The sequence below is a fragment of the Polypterus senegalus genome, chromosome 7 (assembly GCF_016835505.1).
Source record: "Polypterus senegalus isolate Bchr_013 chromosome 7, ASM1683550v1, whole genome shotgun sequence".
Classification (NCBI taxonomy): domain Eukaryota; kingdom Metazoa; phylum Chordata; class Cladistia; order Polypteriformes; family Polypteridae; genus Polypterus; species Polypterus senegalus.
The window spans coordinates 76677956-76695275 of NC_053160.1; the positions used below are offsets into that span (position 1 = coordinate 76677956).

The window sequence follows — 17320 nt, forward strand, 5'->3', positions numbered from 1 at the left end:
TGCTATTTGATTACACAGTGCACAGAAAACCATGCACATGCTTTCCATAAAAATTTTAAATAATTTGACACATACCTTTTTACAGTTGCAGCTTCCACAGAAGTTAATGAAAAAAATGAAAACCTGAGGATGCAACTCTACCCACAGTGAAGACAGTTTGGGTTTATTAAAGGTTATTTCAAAATAAAGATTCATAACAAACATCTGTTTAAAAAAAACAGATTAAGGATTATCAGATCATTGGGATTGCTATGTTTGGTAATGGTTAAATTAGCAGAAATATTTATTTATTTAATGAAATACTATTAATTCTATTTAAGAGTTTATTTTGTAACAAGCATATTTAATTTCAATTGGCATACAGTAACTCTCTCAGACCCTAAAATGACACAATACCCTTAATACAAAATGATTAGCTTATCTTATTTAATGGAATTCCTCGAAGTCGTCTTTTGCCATTCTTTTGTGGTCTCAGAACACTGATTGCAAGAAGATGCGGCTACCTGCTATCTGTCTGCAACCCCATCACAAAAAAAGCACTCAGTGATTCAGAGAGGCTCAGGTTGTAAGGCAAATACAGAATACACACTGAAAGAAAATAATGCTGTCTGCCAAGATGAGCAAAAATAAAATGTATTTTTAAATTGGTCTTTTTTGTACAAATATGATAACTATTAATGGACACTTTGGTGACTTCTTCAGTTTGAGACCTGTTTCAAGGTAAGGAAGACAGAGGGTTCAAGGTAAGGTAGTTAAACTCATTAATCATTGTGCTGGTGAGTGGCAACGTGCTGCGTGCTGAGTAGAACTTGCAAGTAAGAATGTCACTAAACGCTGTACACACGATAATAATTACCTTATGAATCAGATATGCACTCTGGCTCCAAAGAAAGATAAATCTTATTTCCATTAACTCACATTTGATATCTGGGAGTAGCTGGACCAGGTACACAGGAAAAGTATCGTAATGCATTATGAAAGGACAAATACTGCAGTAAATACAGAAGAAATACATATAAAGCAATAGTCTCACATCTTAAGAGGGAAAGCCTGCCAATGTTTATTATTAAAATATTAATGTTTTGCTGAATTATTACTGCAGTCCGAGATGTTTCTGGTAAGTAAGACAGAAGTTTTGAAGTAAGGTAGATATACTCACTAGTCATGGTGTTGGAGAATGGCAACCTGCCATTAGCACGTGCAAGTAAGAATTTCATTGTACCTCTGTGCATGTGACAATAATAGCCTAAAAACTATTAGTGTCAGTCTTTCTCCTGGACTGAATAAAAAAGATATTGCATTTTACAGCATGTTTTACACTGCATTTGTTGTTTGTTTTTTTTTTTTTTACATAATTTGCATTTAGAATCTTTTGGTCCAAAATGATTGTACTGAATTAGTACTAAATGTACATATTACCCTTACTATAGTTATACAATAGCTTATGTCTATTTGTAATATTCTATCATTTTAATAAAGATATATCCATCTCTTTCATTCGCTGCACCTGCTTTTCCAACATTAACAACTGCAAAACTGGAACAAATCTAAGACATTATATTATATTATAGATATTATGATATTATATTATAATATATTATATTATATTATAGATAGATTAGAACAGTAGAACACTCTAGACAAGAATAGGCCATTCAGCCCAACAAAGCTTGCCAGTCACTTGTTTCTTCCAAAAAAACATCGTCGAGTTTTGAAAGTCCCTAACGTCTTACTGTCTACCACACTACTTGGTAGCTTATTCCAAGTGTCTATCGTTCTTTGTGTAAAGAAAAACTTCCTAATGTTTGTATGAAATTTACCCTTAACAAGTTTCCAACTGTGTCCCTGTGTTCTTGATGAACTCATTTTAAAATACAAGTCTCGATCCACTGTACTAATTCCCTACATAATTTTAAACACTTCAATCATGTCACCTCTTAATCTTCTTTTGCTTAAACTGTAAAGGCTCAGCTCTTTTAATCTTTCCTCATAATTCAACCCCTGTAGCCCTGGAATCAGCCTAGTCGCTCTTCTCTGGACATTTTGTAGCGCTGCTATGTCCTTTTTGTAGCCTGGAGACCAAAACTGCACACAGTACTCAAGATGAGGCTTCACCAGTGCATTATAAAGGTTGAGCATAACCTCCTTGGACTTGTACTCCACAGATCGTGCTATATAATATATATACACATTCTGTTAGCCTTCTTAATGACTTCTGAACATTGTTGGGAAGTTGATAGCTTAGAGTCCACTATGACTCCTAAATTCCTCACATAAAGTGTACTTTTGATTTTCACACCTTCCATTGTGTATTCAAACCTAATATTTTTACTTCCTATGTGTAATCCTGTACATGTACTGACTTTAAATTTCATCTGCCAAAAATCTGCCCAAGCCTGTTTGCTATCCAAGACCTTTCTGTAATGATATAGTGGATTCAAAATTATCTGCTGATCCACCTATCTTGGTATCATCTGCAAACTTAACCAGCTTGTTATTTATATTCCTATTCAAATAATATATATATATATATATATATATATATATATATATATATATATATATATATATATATATATATATATATATATATAGATAGATAGATAGATAGATAGATTTTATTTGGCAAGGAAATAAAACTAATTATTATATTATATTATATTATATTATATGGAAAGCTGAATGTATATTTGTCTAGTATGCACATTCACACTGTTGTTTGTATGTCCACCAAATTTTGAATAGATTCCACATTTGTATGGGTAAACCATAAGGTAGGTTTCATCCTAAAGCTTTTCTCCTTGAGAAGCTTTATTTCATGGCCACACCTGAACTTTATTTTTCCTCTCGTCAGTAACATACCCCTGCTAATGTAATATAAAGTAATTTATCATGACTTACTGGTTGCCCACACAGCCCATGGAAAGCTGGCTTAAATTCCAACTGGATGCTGTCTGTGTGGACTTCATTTCCTGCATGTTTGGTTCTTCACAGTTCTATTCACATCTGAAAGTCATACAAATCACCTGATCGAAGCTCTAACTGGGCCCTGTATGAGTGGGTAGACGTTGCAGTAGTATTGGTAATAAATGTGGTAGTATAGTCACGTGGACAGAATACAGTAAAATTGTAACTTGCCAGTCAAAGCAGCATATGACACTCTCTGACCACAGGATAAACAGGAATGTATAAAAATGCAAACACACATTTGTCAGGGGTCTGTGGTATACACATTGTAAATAAGTACGTTTTTCACAATAGTGGACCATTGTCCAAATAGTCTGTGGGTTTATGTGTGGTTATGCTTGCCCTTGGACTGATATATTGTGCAGTGTTATCTTTTCATCTTGAGCCTTGTGATGCCCGGGGAGACTCTAACTTCTCTGAAACTTTGTATAATAATTGTTTTAGAGAATAGTGGGGAATGTATTAATGCATATTCATTATTAAAATTGCCTAATCAGAATTGTGGGGGCTTGAGATTTTCCTGGTAGCACAAGGCAAAAAAACTATGGGGTAGTCAAATGAATAATACACTTATTTAATTTTCTAATGTGCTTATTTCAGTTTAGGGATGCAATGCTTAATACTAATATAATATAATATATATTACATTTCATACCACTGATCATGATTATATAACTCAAATAATCACAACAATTCAGTTATTAGATAGATAGATAGATAGTTTGCATTTTGTCAACTGTTTTTAGAGGACATGTAACTAAGAATTTCGTTGTACTATGTACAAATTGACTGGAATCCTTTTCTCAGTGCTTATCTTTCTTGTTTGTGCTAGACATATTATTTTCCTTCTTACTATAACAATATAATGAAATTTTCACTTTAGTTTTAAACACCTGGTAAGTTCCCGTTTCTGCAAAGAAGCTTGTGTTAATTTATTTCCTATTAAGCTGCTGTACCTCTCGGTCTTGCCACAAGATGGCATCAATATGTTTTATCGAAATATGAAAAAAAATGACTGTCAGTTTGGCGGCAGACATAAAGATAGCTTACAGATTTTATCCAGGCTTCAATTTCAGAAACAGCGTGTCGCCAGGCAGATTTTTCTTCATGGCATGCTTTATAAATTTGACGAGGTTGTGAAAGAATGTAACAGAGAGTCAGTTTTTTTCTTCTCTCACGGTTTTAAGAAGGGTTCTTAGTAACTAGGAGTTGTAAATTACATACAAATGTGAACGTATCAACCGGTTGGAACGCAAAAGCTTTCTACTTTCTTTATTGTCAATGCCATGCAGTGACGCGTGCTGCACTTCTCTGACTGGAAGGTAGGTGTATTGTCAATTGGCTGGTTTGATTTACTTTCTAGGAGAATGTTTGAGGACTAAGGCTGAAGATGCGATTGTGTTATTAACTCACAAGTGATCTTTGTCATCGGCGATGCTCATTTAGCGCTTGATATCTAGCACCTTGGACAGCGTGAGCAAGGAGCAGTCAGGCACTTGGGGCTGATAATGTCTTTTTGTTTCAATCGGATTTGCATAAATGACCGATCGGTTAGATCGATTTATGAATGGAAAGTTGAATTAAATATGTGAGTGTGTTCTAACACTAAAATCAAAGAAAGATTTTGAATTAGGCTTAGTTTGCTCCTTTGTGAGGAAGAACCAGCTGTGTCTTCGCGGTGTTTTAAAAGTTGTCAGCACGTGTAAAAACAAACTAAGTTCGTACTCATGTAGCATTTAATGTGCGAGAGTGTCTGTGATCTCTTTTTATTCTCCTTTTTTAGACGACGGGCAAAAGTTTCAATGCTGGACGTGAACGGCGGCGGCAGCAGCAGAGGCTTTCATCTGTAAATTTAACGGACTGTGGGCGTTATGGCTAATAATCTGCAAGAGAACCAAACGACTAAAGTCCAAAAAAAGCAAAGCAAGTCCTGCTTCGGAGATATCAGAGCTTTTGTTGCTACCCTTTGCCTAATTCTAAGCGCTAACAGCATTGGCAATGCTTACTTGGTAATTATTTTGGGTTTTTTTCCCCTTAAAATTATAAAAACAGCTGCAAGGTTGTTTTTAATTTATTTATTTATTTCATTTTAATAGCCAAAAGTGAGTACAAATATGCCATTACATGAGATAGATAGATAGATAGATAGATAGATAGATAGATAGATAGATAGATAGATAGATAGATAGATAGATAGATAGATAGATAGATAGATAGATAGATAGATAAAAGTAACAGGCACTATATAGTAGAGACCTAGATTGTGTATTTTAGACATTTACACAATAATAAAATTCCTAAAATAAAGCACAAATTAAACAGGAAAAATTTTGTAATTTTAAATCTTCCACATTTATATGATGTCATTGTATTTGCTTTGATAAGTAAATTAAAAAATAACCACCCCTTGCATTTTATAGATTTTAAACCCTGGTCGACTTTGAATGTGGAGTTATTGATTCATTAAACACAGGGCAAAACTTAAATATATAAATGCATCTCTGCTTCCAAAACTGATTAATTTCATTAAGTATTAATAATTATTATTATTTATTCATTCAAATTAATTATATTGTCTATTTGAGTGGTGAATTAAATTTTCATATGAATGGAAAACATCAATGAAACACCTTCTTCCTCAATGTGTTCATTTTTCATGACAAATATTAACTTTTCTTTTTTTTATCTGGTGGTAAACTGACATACTGTAGCTCCAAGTTTTCCAATTCTTAGACTTAAGTAGAGATACAAAACAAGAAATGTGAGAAAGTGCTAATTTATGTTTGCTCATCTTTTCGCTATAACATTATTTTTGTGGAAAGACTAAGGTTTTGTAGGTTTTTACTCATTTGCCATACACATGCATATGTGTATATCTCATATTCTTGTGATGCTACAGATTGGGTATTGAGGATAGTTTAATTTTAGGTTGGATCCATAAAGAAATATTCATGTGTCACTTTTTTACAAATTGATCCTTAAATTGAAATTTATAAACATGCAGCTTTTATTTATTACAGATCAGTATGCTAAGCACTTTGGAAAAGAGATTTAGTCTGAGGACAACTGAACTTGGCCTAATCGCAAGTGGTTTTGAAATTGGAAACCTTTTAGTAATCCTTTTAGTAAGCTATTTTGGTGGGAAGGGTCACAGACCAAGACTTATTGGATGTGGCGGAATTATCATGGCACTTGGCTCACTTCTGTGTGCTTTACCTGAATTTGTGAGCCACCAATACGATTACCAAAAAGTGAAAATATCAACATCAAGAGATACATGCTCAATTGGAAAACCACCAACAGATCAAAATTCTGCTATGGAGAGTTGTGAGGAGACGCAATCCACAAACATGATGTATATGCTGATGGTGGTGGCACAAGTTTTGATTGGTATTGGAGCATCCTCTGTGCAGCCTCTGGGTGTATCTTATATGGATGACCACGTCAAAAAGAAAGATTCTTCTCTTTACTTAGGTGAGTGTATAAAATGTTCAAAGTGAAGCTGGGACATTTACTCAGTTTAAGTAATCTTTAAATGCTAAAACTAGTTCCTGTGAGATTATTGATATTTAGAAATTGTTTAAAGATATTTGCTTTCATTGCATATCTTTTTCTCTAAAGGAAAACACTTTTGTTAACATTTGTTAAATTTGTACTACTTTCTAGCATTCTGATTGCAATTGTATTGATATGCTATATAATATAATATAATATAATATAATATAATATAATATAATATAATATCCAGTACCCTCATTGATTTAAAAAAAAATTGATATACTTTGTTAATCCACAAAGGTAAATTGTCTTTTCGCATGAGTTTTAGGGGTTAGCACACTGGGTCGGCCATTGTACAGAACTCCTGAAGTAATTTTCAGGTTAAGGGCCCAACAGAGTAGGATCCCCTCTAGCAGTAACAGGATTTGAACCAGCAACATCCCAGATAACAATGCAGATCTTTAGCCAGAGAGCCGGATCTGTGTATTGATGTCTGTGTAATGATTGTACATTGTTCTGTATCTTTGTAGTTTTTTGTACAAGCTCCATAAAGATATGTTGAGTGTGAGCTAGTGTGTGTATATGGGTGGGCCCCGTGATGGACTCGCGACCGGGTGATTCTTGCCTTGTGTCCACAGTTGCCAATTAAGCATCTGGCTTCCTGATGAACTGGACTGAGCAGATTTGAGAATGTTATCACATAATTAAGTAGTAACAGTCCATTAACTTTCAACTGATTTATCATTTATGGCTCCCTAAATGTACATGATGAAAAATTTATGATGCATTCTGTGATGGAGTGGCTAATCCAATTCCCCAATCTCCCACATCTCCACGGTCACATTTCTCTTTGTTTTATCTCTAACCAAACTCTCTACTGCCAGTGAGCTATTGATCGAAAATATCTTTCAAATTTATTCTCACCATGAGCTCTTAAAAGCCTTAGATTGGCATATATTGCTGCCTAGTTGACAACCCTAACCAACACTGTACCCAAAAACCAGAATAAATATTTAAAAGCCCAGTGAGGAGGAACTTCCTGCACTGAGCACCTTACCATCTGAGCAGGAGTAGCTCTCTGTATACCTCTTTGGCTGCTTAAATTATAGCTTTTATAATCAATAACAATCTAACACTCTTCATATGTTGAGTACTAAAGTTTATATGCATACTTTTTTTTACAGCTTGCCCAGTATCACACATTAAGTCAATTTGGGGCTTAATGTGGCAACCTCATTGTTTAAAGTGGAAATCTTTAGCCGCTTCCCCACAATACCTGCCAAGAATTGGTAAAATAGCTAAAGGGTATAAACCACTTTGTAGAAAGTCAGTCATGGCTTATGAACCCATATTACTCTATACCTGTTGTTTGCTTTGTCCTCGTCGTCACTTGTAATCTGCTCTTTCAAGTATGCAGTGTATTTTATTCTTCTTCTCTAACGTTTGCCTTCAAAATGTGATTTTGTCTGTGGATATCCCTTGGCTCTCTCAACACAACTTTGAAATTAATTTCACTAGGTAAAGATTATTTTTTACCTAATATATATATATATATATATATATATATATATATATATATATATATATATATATATATATATATATATATATATAGATATATATATATATATAGATATATATATATATATAGATATATATATATATAGTAAATTATGTCTTTTTTTATTTCAGCCTTCACTATTGTCAGACAAATTTCAATATGAAATGTTTACAAGTGCAAAATATACAGTAAATTGTGTTCAGGCTCTACCGTCATGTTTAATGCAAAATTTGTTGTACAGATAACTAGTAAGTTAAAATGCATGAGGTAAAGATATACTTTTTGTCTAGAATTTGTTTTGTTTAAAATATTTGGAATTAGGCTTGATTTTTACTTCTGTGTTTAGATAAACAGTTCACAAATAGGTTATACTGTTGCATATCTAAATTGTCTAAAATCATCAATGCCCACTTCATACTACAAAGGGTTGTTCAGCTATTCCAGATAGGTTTATCCTTGAATGCTTAAGGAAGTTAGTGAGTACATATATACAGTGAACCCTTAAAACATTTTTTGAAAATCTGTGCACACTGGGGAAATTCCTATAAACCGCAGGCTACCAGATATTATCCTATTGTATAAAAAGGGTGATCAAGCTGATAAGTCGCTATAGGTTATCTAGAACAGATGTATTAGGAAACAGTCAACTTGACAGGGAAGGCCATGTGTCAGTATTATACTGGAATTCTATGAGAAAACAACAAAAGCATACAATAAAATAGGTGCATATATTATTTATTTTGCTTTTCATAAGACTTTTCATTAGATTCCACATGAAAAGTTAGATATTAAACTGAAACAAGTAGAAATTCAAGGTACAAAGTGTAGGTCTTGGCAAAAGTGGCTCAAGTACAGGAAGCAAAGGATTATGGTATAAGGAACATTTTCAGAATTAGGTGCTGTTAAAAGTGGTGTCCCTCACAGATCAGTGCTGAGGCCACTATCTGGACAGAATATAATCAAGCTAGTTATGTTTGCAGATGATGTCAAATTATGTGGAAAGGCAGATAAAGCAGAAACATCTAAATTGTTAAAGAAGGACTTGGACAGTATACAGACAGGGGCAGATTTGTGGCAAATGAAATGCAAGGTGTTACTAATAGGAAACAGAAATGTTCGATTTAAGTACACAATGGGAGGTCTGAAACTTAAAAGTAATCCTTATGAGAAGCATGCAGGAGTCATAGTGGACTCATCACTATCTATCTATCTATCTATCTATCTATCTATCTATCTATCTATCTATCTATCTATCTATCTATCTATCTATCTATCTATCTATCTATCTATCTCCAAACTTGCTTCATCCTGAGTAGGGTCATGTCACTCCTTAATCTTTCTTTGCTTAAACTAATAAGGTTCATCTCCTGGAAACAGCCTATTTGCTCTTCTATGGACTTTTCTTAGTGCTGCTTTTTAATATCTGTAATATGAAGACCAATAGATAGATAGATAGATAGATAGATAGATAGATAGATAGATAGATAGATAGATAGATAGATAGATAGATAGATAGATAGATAGATAGATAGATAGATATTCACACATATACACACACTAGGATCTGAACACACACTTCCATTACTACATTGGCTCTCACAGTCACGGTGAGGCATTATGCAGACATATTGCCGTTGGTATAAAAGGGCCCATGTAGCATTTCTTGACAGACTTCTGCTGAATGATTGGTTGGCTAAAAGTACTCAGTGTTAGTGTGTCAGAGAGAGGATGTGTCGCATTGTTCATAATGACACTGAGTTTTGCTTTATTTCTCTCCTTTGCTACTACCTCCTGTGGGTGCACAATTTGTCCTACAGTTCCTCTGTGTTACAAGACCAGTGCGACCTGTCATTGATGTGGACCTGCAAGTACTTGTAAGAGAGCCCCACCTCTACATCCACTCCTTGAACAGTGACTAGACATAGAGCCTCTTTGGTGCAATTAATAATGTGAGATGTATGGATGACAGATGATGATGATGGATGGGTGATCGAAGTGTTTAAAATTATGAAAGGAATTAGTAAGGTGGATCCCAGCTGATACTTTAAAATAAATTCTTCAACAAGGATATGGGGACACGGTTGGCAACATGTTCAGGGCAGATTTCACATAAATGTTAAGAAGTTTTTCTTCAAGTAAAGAACCATAGACACATGAAATAAATGGACAAGTAGTGTAGTAGAGAGTAGGGCAATAGGGGTCTTCACGTCTCAACTAGATGTTATTCTGGACAAGCTAGGTGAAGAGGATGTATGAGGTTGTTTGACTGAATGATTGGATCCTGCCACAATTATTTTAATGTCTTAATGTTTGAAGGGAAGCAGGACCTGCTGGGTTCAAAAAGGACCTTCGGAGTGTTGTAATAGATTGGATTAGATTAGATAAACTCTATTACTCCTAAGGGGAAAATTCACATGCATACAGCAGCAGAAACATAAAAACAAGGATAAAGACTCACAGGACAAATAATACAGACAATCAATCAATTGATATGTAAAATAAATAAATAAATGTATATTGTTCAGATATTTCAAAATGCTATTTCAAAATAAACTTAATAAGTGCCTTGGGAGGAAGCATTAAAATGCCTGATAGCAGTGGGAAGAAAAGGCCCCTAGATGTGCTTCTTAGCACAACTGTGGTGGGATGAGTCTGTGGTTAAAAGTACTAAAAGAGAGCGTCTTCTGTATGGGATGGAGGGTATTTTTCATGATGGTATGCAATTTTGCTACCATTCTCTTTTCCACAATATCTTCCAGTGTGTCCAGGCTTTCAATATAAGTTTATTCAGACAATGTGCTTCTCCAGGAGACTACAGCATAGGACACCACACTGGCTACTATGGACTAGTAGAACATATCTAGTAGTTTGCTGCACACACCAAAATACCTGAGTCTCCTTAGCAAGTACAGTCTGCTCTAGCCCTTCTTATACAGTGCCACTGTATCGTCACACCAGACAAGTTTGTTGTTCATATGGACCCCTAGGTACTAGTAGCTCTGTACCACTTCCACATACACCCCATGGATGGTGACAGGTCTCAGAGGTTCCTTGTCACACCTAAAGTCCACCACCAGCTCTTTTGTCTTGCTGGTATTGAATTACAAGTTGTTGACCTTGCACCATAACACAAAGTCCTCCAGAAACTTCCTGTACTCTAACTCATCTCCATTATTATTGCTGCCTGTGATGGATGAGTCATCTGAAAATTTCTGTGGATGCCAAGTGCTGGTATTGTGCTGGAAGTCTGTTGTGTAGAGGGAGAATTTATCTAATACTTGTTTGTATAGGGTGCAGCAGAAATAACTGCCACATTTCAAAAAATCACTGTGGGGTCCCCAAAGCAGGTAGAGGGGTGCGGTCCATTCCGTTAGGTACGGTACATAATAAAGTTTTCAGTTGTCACCATGCCGTGGTCAGTTGAGCATCAAGGCTTTGTAGTGGAGGCTTTTTTCAAAAATGGCGAATCTGTAGCTGCCACACAGAGTGTGTTTTGCACGCGGTTTGCTTTACGTGCTGATGAAAGTGTTCCAGACTGGAAAATGATTTTGCTGTGGGTTCAAAGAGTAAGGGCAACAGGAGGTTTTCAAACATCGTCCTCGGTCCTTGGACCAACTAAAGGAGGCTTTTCAAGAAGAAATTGAAGGAATTTCGCCCGACATGCTAGTGAGAGTGATGGAAAACTTCCAAGAACAGCTCCAAATGTGTATCAGCCGTCAAGGCCACCATTTGAACAATATACTTTTTAAAACTTAAAGTAAAAAAACTTTTTTATATCTACATTTGGTAAATAAAAAGTTTTTGGTGATACCTTGTAGCATTTTTTTCAATCCCCCTTTGAAATGTGGGAGTTATTTCTGCCACACCCTGTAGAATTAAAGAAGGGACCTAACCAGATATCAGCATAATTATAGCACCCAGAATGTAACAGCAATTTCTTCTGTTCTGATACAAATTCCATACTCTTAATGCTTTGAAAGGCAGTTCTCATAGAAAGAAGTATATGAAGTGTTAATCTTGGGAAGAATTAACATTAAGTAGTTTGCACCTGTTCTTGCTCTTTGTGGGTGTTTTTACATTAATTTTTAGGCACAGTTAAGGCTACATGTTTTAATCAATCTTCTATAAAAACCTGAAAAAAGACTCATATTAAAACTGCATTCATTTTTCACTATATCTCTCTAGTATGGTAATCTATGAATATTTTTCATTTTTCACATTAAAGTAATGGAAACAAATCTTTAATTGTTGAATAAAAATCTGCAGGGCCTGCGGGAACACAGTTTTACGTTCAAATATAGAGCTATGGTGCCTCAGATCTGTGTTTAACATGTAAGATGCATAAAGAACACACTATGAACTGCTATCCTTTTCTGTTGTTCTTGTTAATTAAATATTGACACCTGAAGGAGTACATCCCACAGAAAGTTATGAAGTGCCTACAGGATCGCTATTATGTAAATGCTACTTCTGATTATATTCCAGTCTAATTTGTTTTTCCTCATAAAAGTAACTTATCTGTAGTGTATTATCTAACATTAATTCCTAAATAGCGTTTGTAATTTGGGTAATACACTTACACAAGTAGCTATTGTTGTTTAAAGCTCATACATCCATCCATTTTCTAACCCGCTGAATCCGAATACAGGGTCACGGGGGTCTGCCAGAGCCAATCCCAGCCAACACAGGGCAGGAACCAATCCCGGGCAGGGTGCCAACCCACCGCAGAAGCTCATACAGTAGTACTAAATTATTTTAGCAATATGATCAGATAAGAAATTATATAAACCATAAGAAAAGGCACATGTTGGCTCATTGGTTAATAAAGGTCACTGACAGCTTGGTGTTAGCTGATTTTGTTCTGTCTCTATGTGTAAATTTCTCTGTGCACTTTGCTTTTTGCTCAGTTGTCCCTGTCTAAGTGTCTGTGGATGGAAGTGTACCCTGCAATTTATTGCCATTCTATCCAGAGTTGATTCCTGCTTTGTGCCCAGTGCTGCCAATATATTGGTGGATGGATAACAACTAAAAATGATTTTGAAAAATTTTATTAATAATATTACAATGTAACCCTTTGTAAGAATTGATTTACTATAAAAAAAAATGTCTTCCTATTTATTTTCTTTGGACGTAAATAAAACATTGTATGAAAGACACCATGCTCAAATATGTAATCTTCTTTTCTTTCTTAATTCTTTGGTTAAGGGTGTGGCTTGAATTCAACACTCTTGAGATGTATTTGGGCCCACAATCAATAAAATGAAAAATGGTGTCTTACTAATAACAAATAAACTTGCAGGGCTACATAATAGAAAGAGTATTAACAACTAAACCAGTTGAGAAAACAGTAAAGGATAATTAGCTTACCTAAACAATTGTATGATCCCCACCTAGCCCCATAGAGTGGTTGATCCACTTCCCTCTATAAAATGCAGCACAACCTGTCAAGATCTGAAACACTAAATCCTACCTAATGGGCATTGTCAGAAATTTTTTTGGTACAAAGGGGGCTTTGGCAAGATCAACACTTGAGCTGTAAAATTTTCCTATGGGGGAAGGTTTGTCTTCCGAGATTGTGACCTTTGAATTGCGACACAATGGGTTAAAAACAGAAACCTCTTTTTCCAAAAACATCCTTTTTGAAACCTTTTTGTCTAAAAAATTTCTAGTCTTTGTCTTATGCCTGTTTTTTTCACTCTGATTCTCAGCTTGTGGTTTAGATTTGATATACAGAGCAGTAGATCCTCCAGTTTTAGCCATTTTGTAACTTTGACCTCGCCTTGCCTCCCGGTGGCTTCGTTAAAATTCTTCTTGGTAGTTTGCTAACATTACATTTGGAGCCCTTTAAGCCATCTTCCTAGAATATCCCCTAGTAGCCTCAGCTGCAATTTTAACCTTCATATCTTCCTTAAAAAGTCAAGGACACTTGCCCTATAGCAGGGACACCTATTAAATGGAAAATCCCTAGTGTTGTTTCCCACCTCCATCCTTGTATCATCAAAGAATTCTAGAAACCATTACTATTGGCATCTCTGACAGGACCTATAAATACAGTATTGGTGTAGGTCAGGATGCCCCTTTAGATATTGTAATTCAGGCGATTACAATGGTTACCTTTACCACCATATGAAATTTGATTTCTTTGTGATCCTTTTGATTTATCTGAATGATATCATAATAGTCTAAATGGATCAACAGACATTTTAGAAAACCTCTTTGGCTGAAGGTCTTGTTGTTCAGAAATTTTAAACCTAACCAGTACATATTTTAAAACATTGTGTAGTTATGTTACATTTATTTAAAAGAGTTGCCTTCATATCTCAGCACATAACACTTTGATGACAGAACTCATACTCTAAGCATTTCATGGGCCGTACAAAGCATCAGGGTTTAGTTAAGTTAAGTTCAAAGTTTATTGTCATGTGCACAGCAAGGAAACACATTTCCCTGTACAATGGTATTCTTTCTTTGCTGTCCACAACAAATGCCAAATCCAACGTATAAAGATAAACAGAAATAATAAGTAGCAAATAGATAATAAGTAACATAGGCAGCATAGAGTATAAAAACAGAATAGAAGTATAAAGTGTAATGTGCAGGTAGGTGTGTGATGGGCAAGTCAAATAGTTGTGTGAGGTAGATAGAATGAGGTGGCCCATGGTTATAAACTCCAGTCAGTTATTTAGGAGTCTAATGGCCTTGGGAAAGAAAGAGTTCTTTAGCCTGGAAGTCCTGCATTTCATACTTCTATACCTCCAGTAGGTCAAGATGATCTCAACAATGCAGCTGTAAAAGTTGCCGAGGATCTTAGTCAACATACCAAACTTCCTCAGCCTCCTCAGAAAGTACAGCTGCTGTTGCGTCCTCTTGAACAGCTGTGTGGTGCTAAGTGTCCAAGTGAGGTCCTCACTGATAGAGACACCCCGGTATTTAATGCTGCTCACCCTCTCTATTTCAAGCCTTTGGATGAACAGTGGCCTGTGAGGTCTCCTCTCCTTCCTCATGTCCATTATCATCTCCTTCGCCTTGTCTGTGTTGAGGGTGAGGTTGTTGTCCTCACACCATGACACCAGACTGACGACCTCCCTCCTGTAGGCCACATCCTATCACTGCAGTGTCATCTGGAAACGTTTGGGTTGGAGCTGTGGCATGTAAAACTGTTTTTGCCATTATTATATAATATTTATCTAATAGCTTAGCCAACTTTTCTGATGTACAAATCTTGTCAGTCAGTCCTTTTCCAACCCGCTATGTCCTAATACAGGGTCACGGGGGTCTGCTGGAGCCAATCCCAGCCAGCACAGGGCGCAAGGCAGGAACAAACTCTGGGCAGGGTGCCAGCCCACCACAGAGCACACACACACATACACTTCCACACACCAAGCACACACTAGGAATAATTTAAGATTGCCAATGCACCTAACCAGCATGTCTTTGGACTGTGGGAGGAAACTGGAGCACTCGGTGGAAACCCACACAGACACGGGGAGAACATTCAAACTCCACGCAGGGAGGACCCGGGAAGCGAATTCAGGTTTCTTTAATGCAAGGCAGCAGTGCTACCACTATGACACCCTACAAATCTTGTACAAGTCTGAAATGTCTGGATTGCAAATTTATAAGGCAATATCCATACACTAAAAAAATCAGGAGTGGTCTTCCCTAGATTTTCTCGTATACTCAGATATGGGGATAGATATTTGAGGAGTAAACTGCAAGACAATGATTATATTTTTATATTATGTACATTAAATTGCCATCAACAACAAATCAAATCAAATTAATAACATATTGAACAATTATTATAAAAGTAAAGTTGAATAAATCAGAGTCTGCAGGTGCATAAATAAAAGGTAAAGTACCATATCTGGTTAGCAGAAATAGCCCAAAAGTTGATAGAAATCTATGTTTTGCACCTAATACTTGTATGCAAAATTTGGTTGACCTAAGTGAAAGCGTATTCAAGCTATTGTGTTTACACACACACTCGCACCCACGCACACAGGCAAAATTCCAAAAATGGTATTTTCAGTCTCAGGAAGGTTTAAAACTTAGAGATTCATCATAATCTCGAAAAGAAATTTTTGGAGAATTCCTATACTCCCCCTATACTTTATATATGAGAAAGGCAGGGAGGTCTAAAATCTCAAAATTCATCAAAATCTTGATATTGAATCTTTGGACAATTACAATACTTTCCCTATACTTCGTATACAAGAAAGTAAAAAGCAGATAGTGTTCCATACAAAATAGTTGAGAAAGATCACTTAGAAAAGAAAAAATAATAATTCAATTAAACATATATTTTAAAGATCATGCTATGTGAAGTATCCTTTATTAATCTTCCCAGTGAGCTAAATGTAAACTTTAATGTTGTTTAATCCACTTAGGCAGAAAATGACTAATGTGCATTCCTGTAGGATTAAACTGCTGTCACTTAAACATTCTTATGGCGATTAAATAACTGGAATAACTGGAAATTGTTTTCTCTTCAGTAGAAGTAAGTGGAATAAAAATTTTAAAAAATCCTTGTGGAGATCAGGAGACAGAAGGAGTAAGAGACTTAAAATATTTATAAGAAAATCCACTCAGTGGTGTGTATCAGATTCAGACAATGGTAGAAGTCATACAGAGCTTGATACCTAATAAAAATATGCTGTAGTATTTTTAAAGACATGCTGATTAGAGTGAAAGTAATGTGAAAGTAAATATGAAGATTATGAATAGGATTTCAGTGAGTGGATTTATTGATTTTTAGGAGAGAAAAAAAACTTGGTGATTTCAATTTGAAAATGAAACTTAATATCATTTCTGCTGTTTGAAAACTGCAATGCAGCTCTACAGTTGTGCACCACTGCAGAGCTCAGTTTTGATTTAATATTCCACGTGAACAATATTTTTAGAAAGGGTTTATGAGGAGTTATCCTAGATGCTCTTTCATATGCATAAACTCAGCTGGATAATTCATGTCATTAGAAGTTTCAGAAACTTCTACACCTGGTAATCATATATTCCAGAAAAAGTTACTTAGATTAGTTTGCCGAACTGCATACTGTCACTATTTCAGAAACATCTGTGCTGCAGTATTTAAAGGAGTACTCTAAGAGAGTCTTTTAGGATTAGTTTGTTAAACTTCATACTATCATATCTGATATAGGAATGAAATAATTTGAAGAGAACTCTTACACTGACGTGTTTCACTCTATAGTGCACTGTGTTTAATAAAGCTGCACCTTTGCCGTAAATTGTGCGAGCCTTAGGTACTTCTCTATCAAGCGACAGAAGCTACATGGC

The 17320-nt window shown here is 35.5% G+C and overlaps 1 protein-coding gene across 5 annotated transcripts in view; it reads left to right on the top strand.

Moving 5' to 3' along the window:
- The first annotated feature begins 4032 nt into the window (after positions 1-4032).
- Positions 4033-17320, top strand: part of LOC120532665 (solute carrier organic anion transporter family member 3A1-like) — a 410803-nt gene continuing 397515 nt past the window's right edge. For 4 of the 5 annotated variants that reach the window (XM_039758919.1, XM_039758916.1, XM_039758918.1 and 1 more), the window contains exons 1-3: positions 4033-4289; positions 4751-4976; positions 5988-6441. In XM_039758919.1, coding sequence (XP_039614853.1) covers positions 4839-4976; positions 5988-6441 — 592 coding nt within the window. In that variant the 5' untranslated portion in view covers positions 4033-4289; positions 4751-4838. Of the gene's footprint in view, positions 4290-4353; positions 4556-4750; positions 4977-5987; positions 6442-17320 lie in introns of those variants that run through there. The other variant, XM_039758917.1, reaches the window with a different exon arrangement.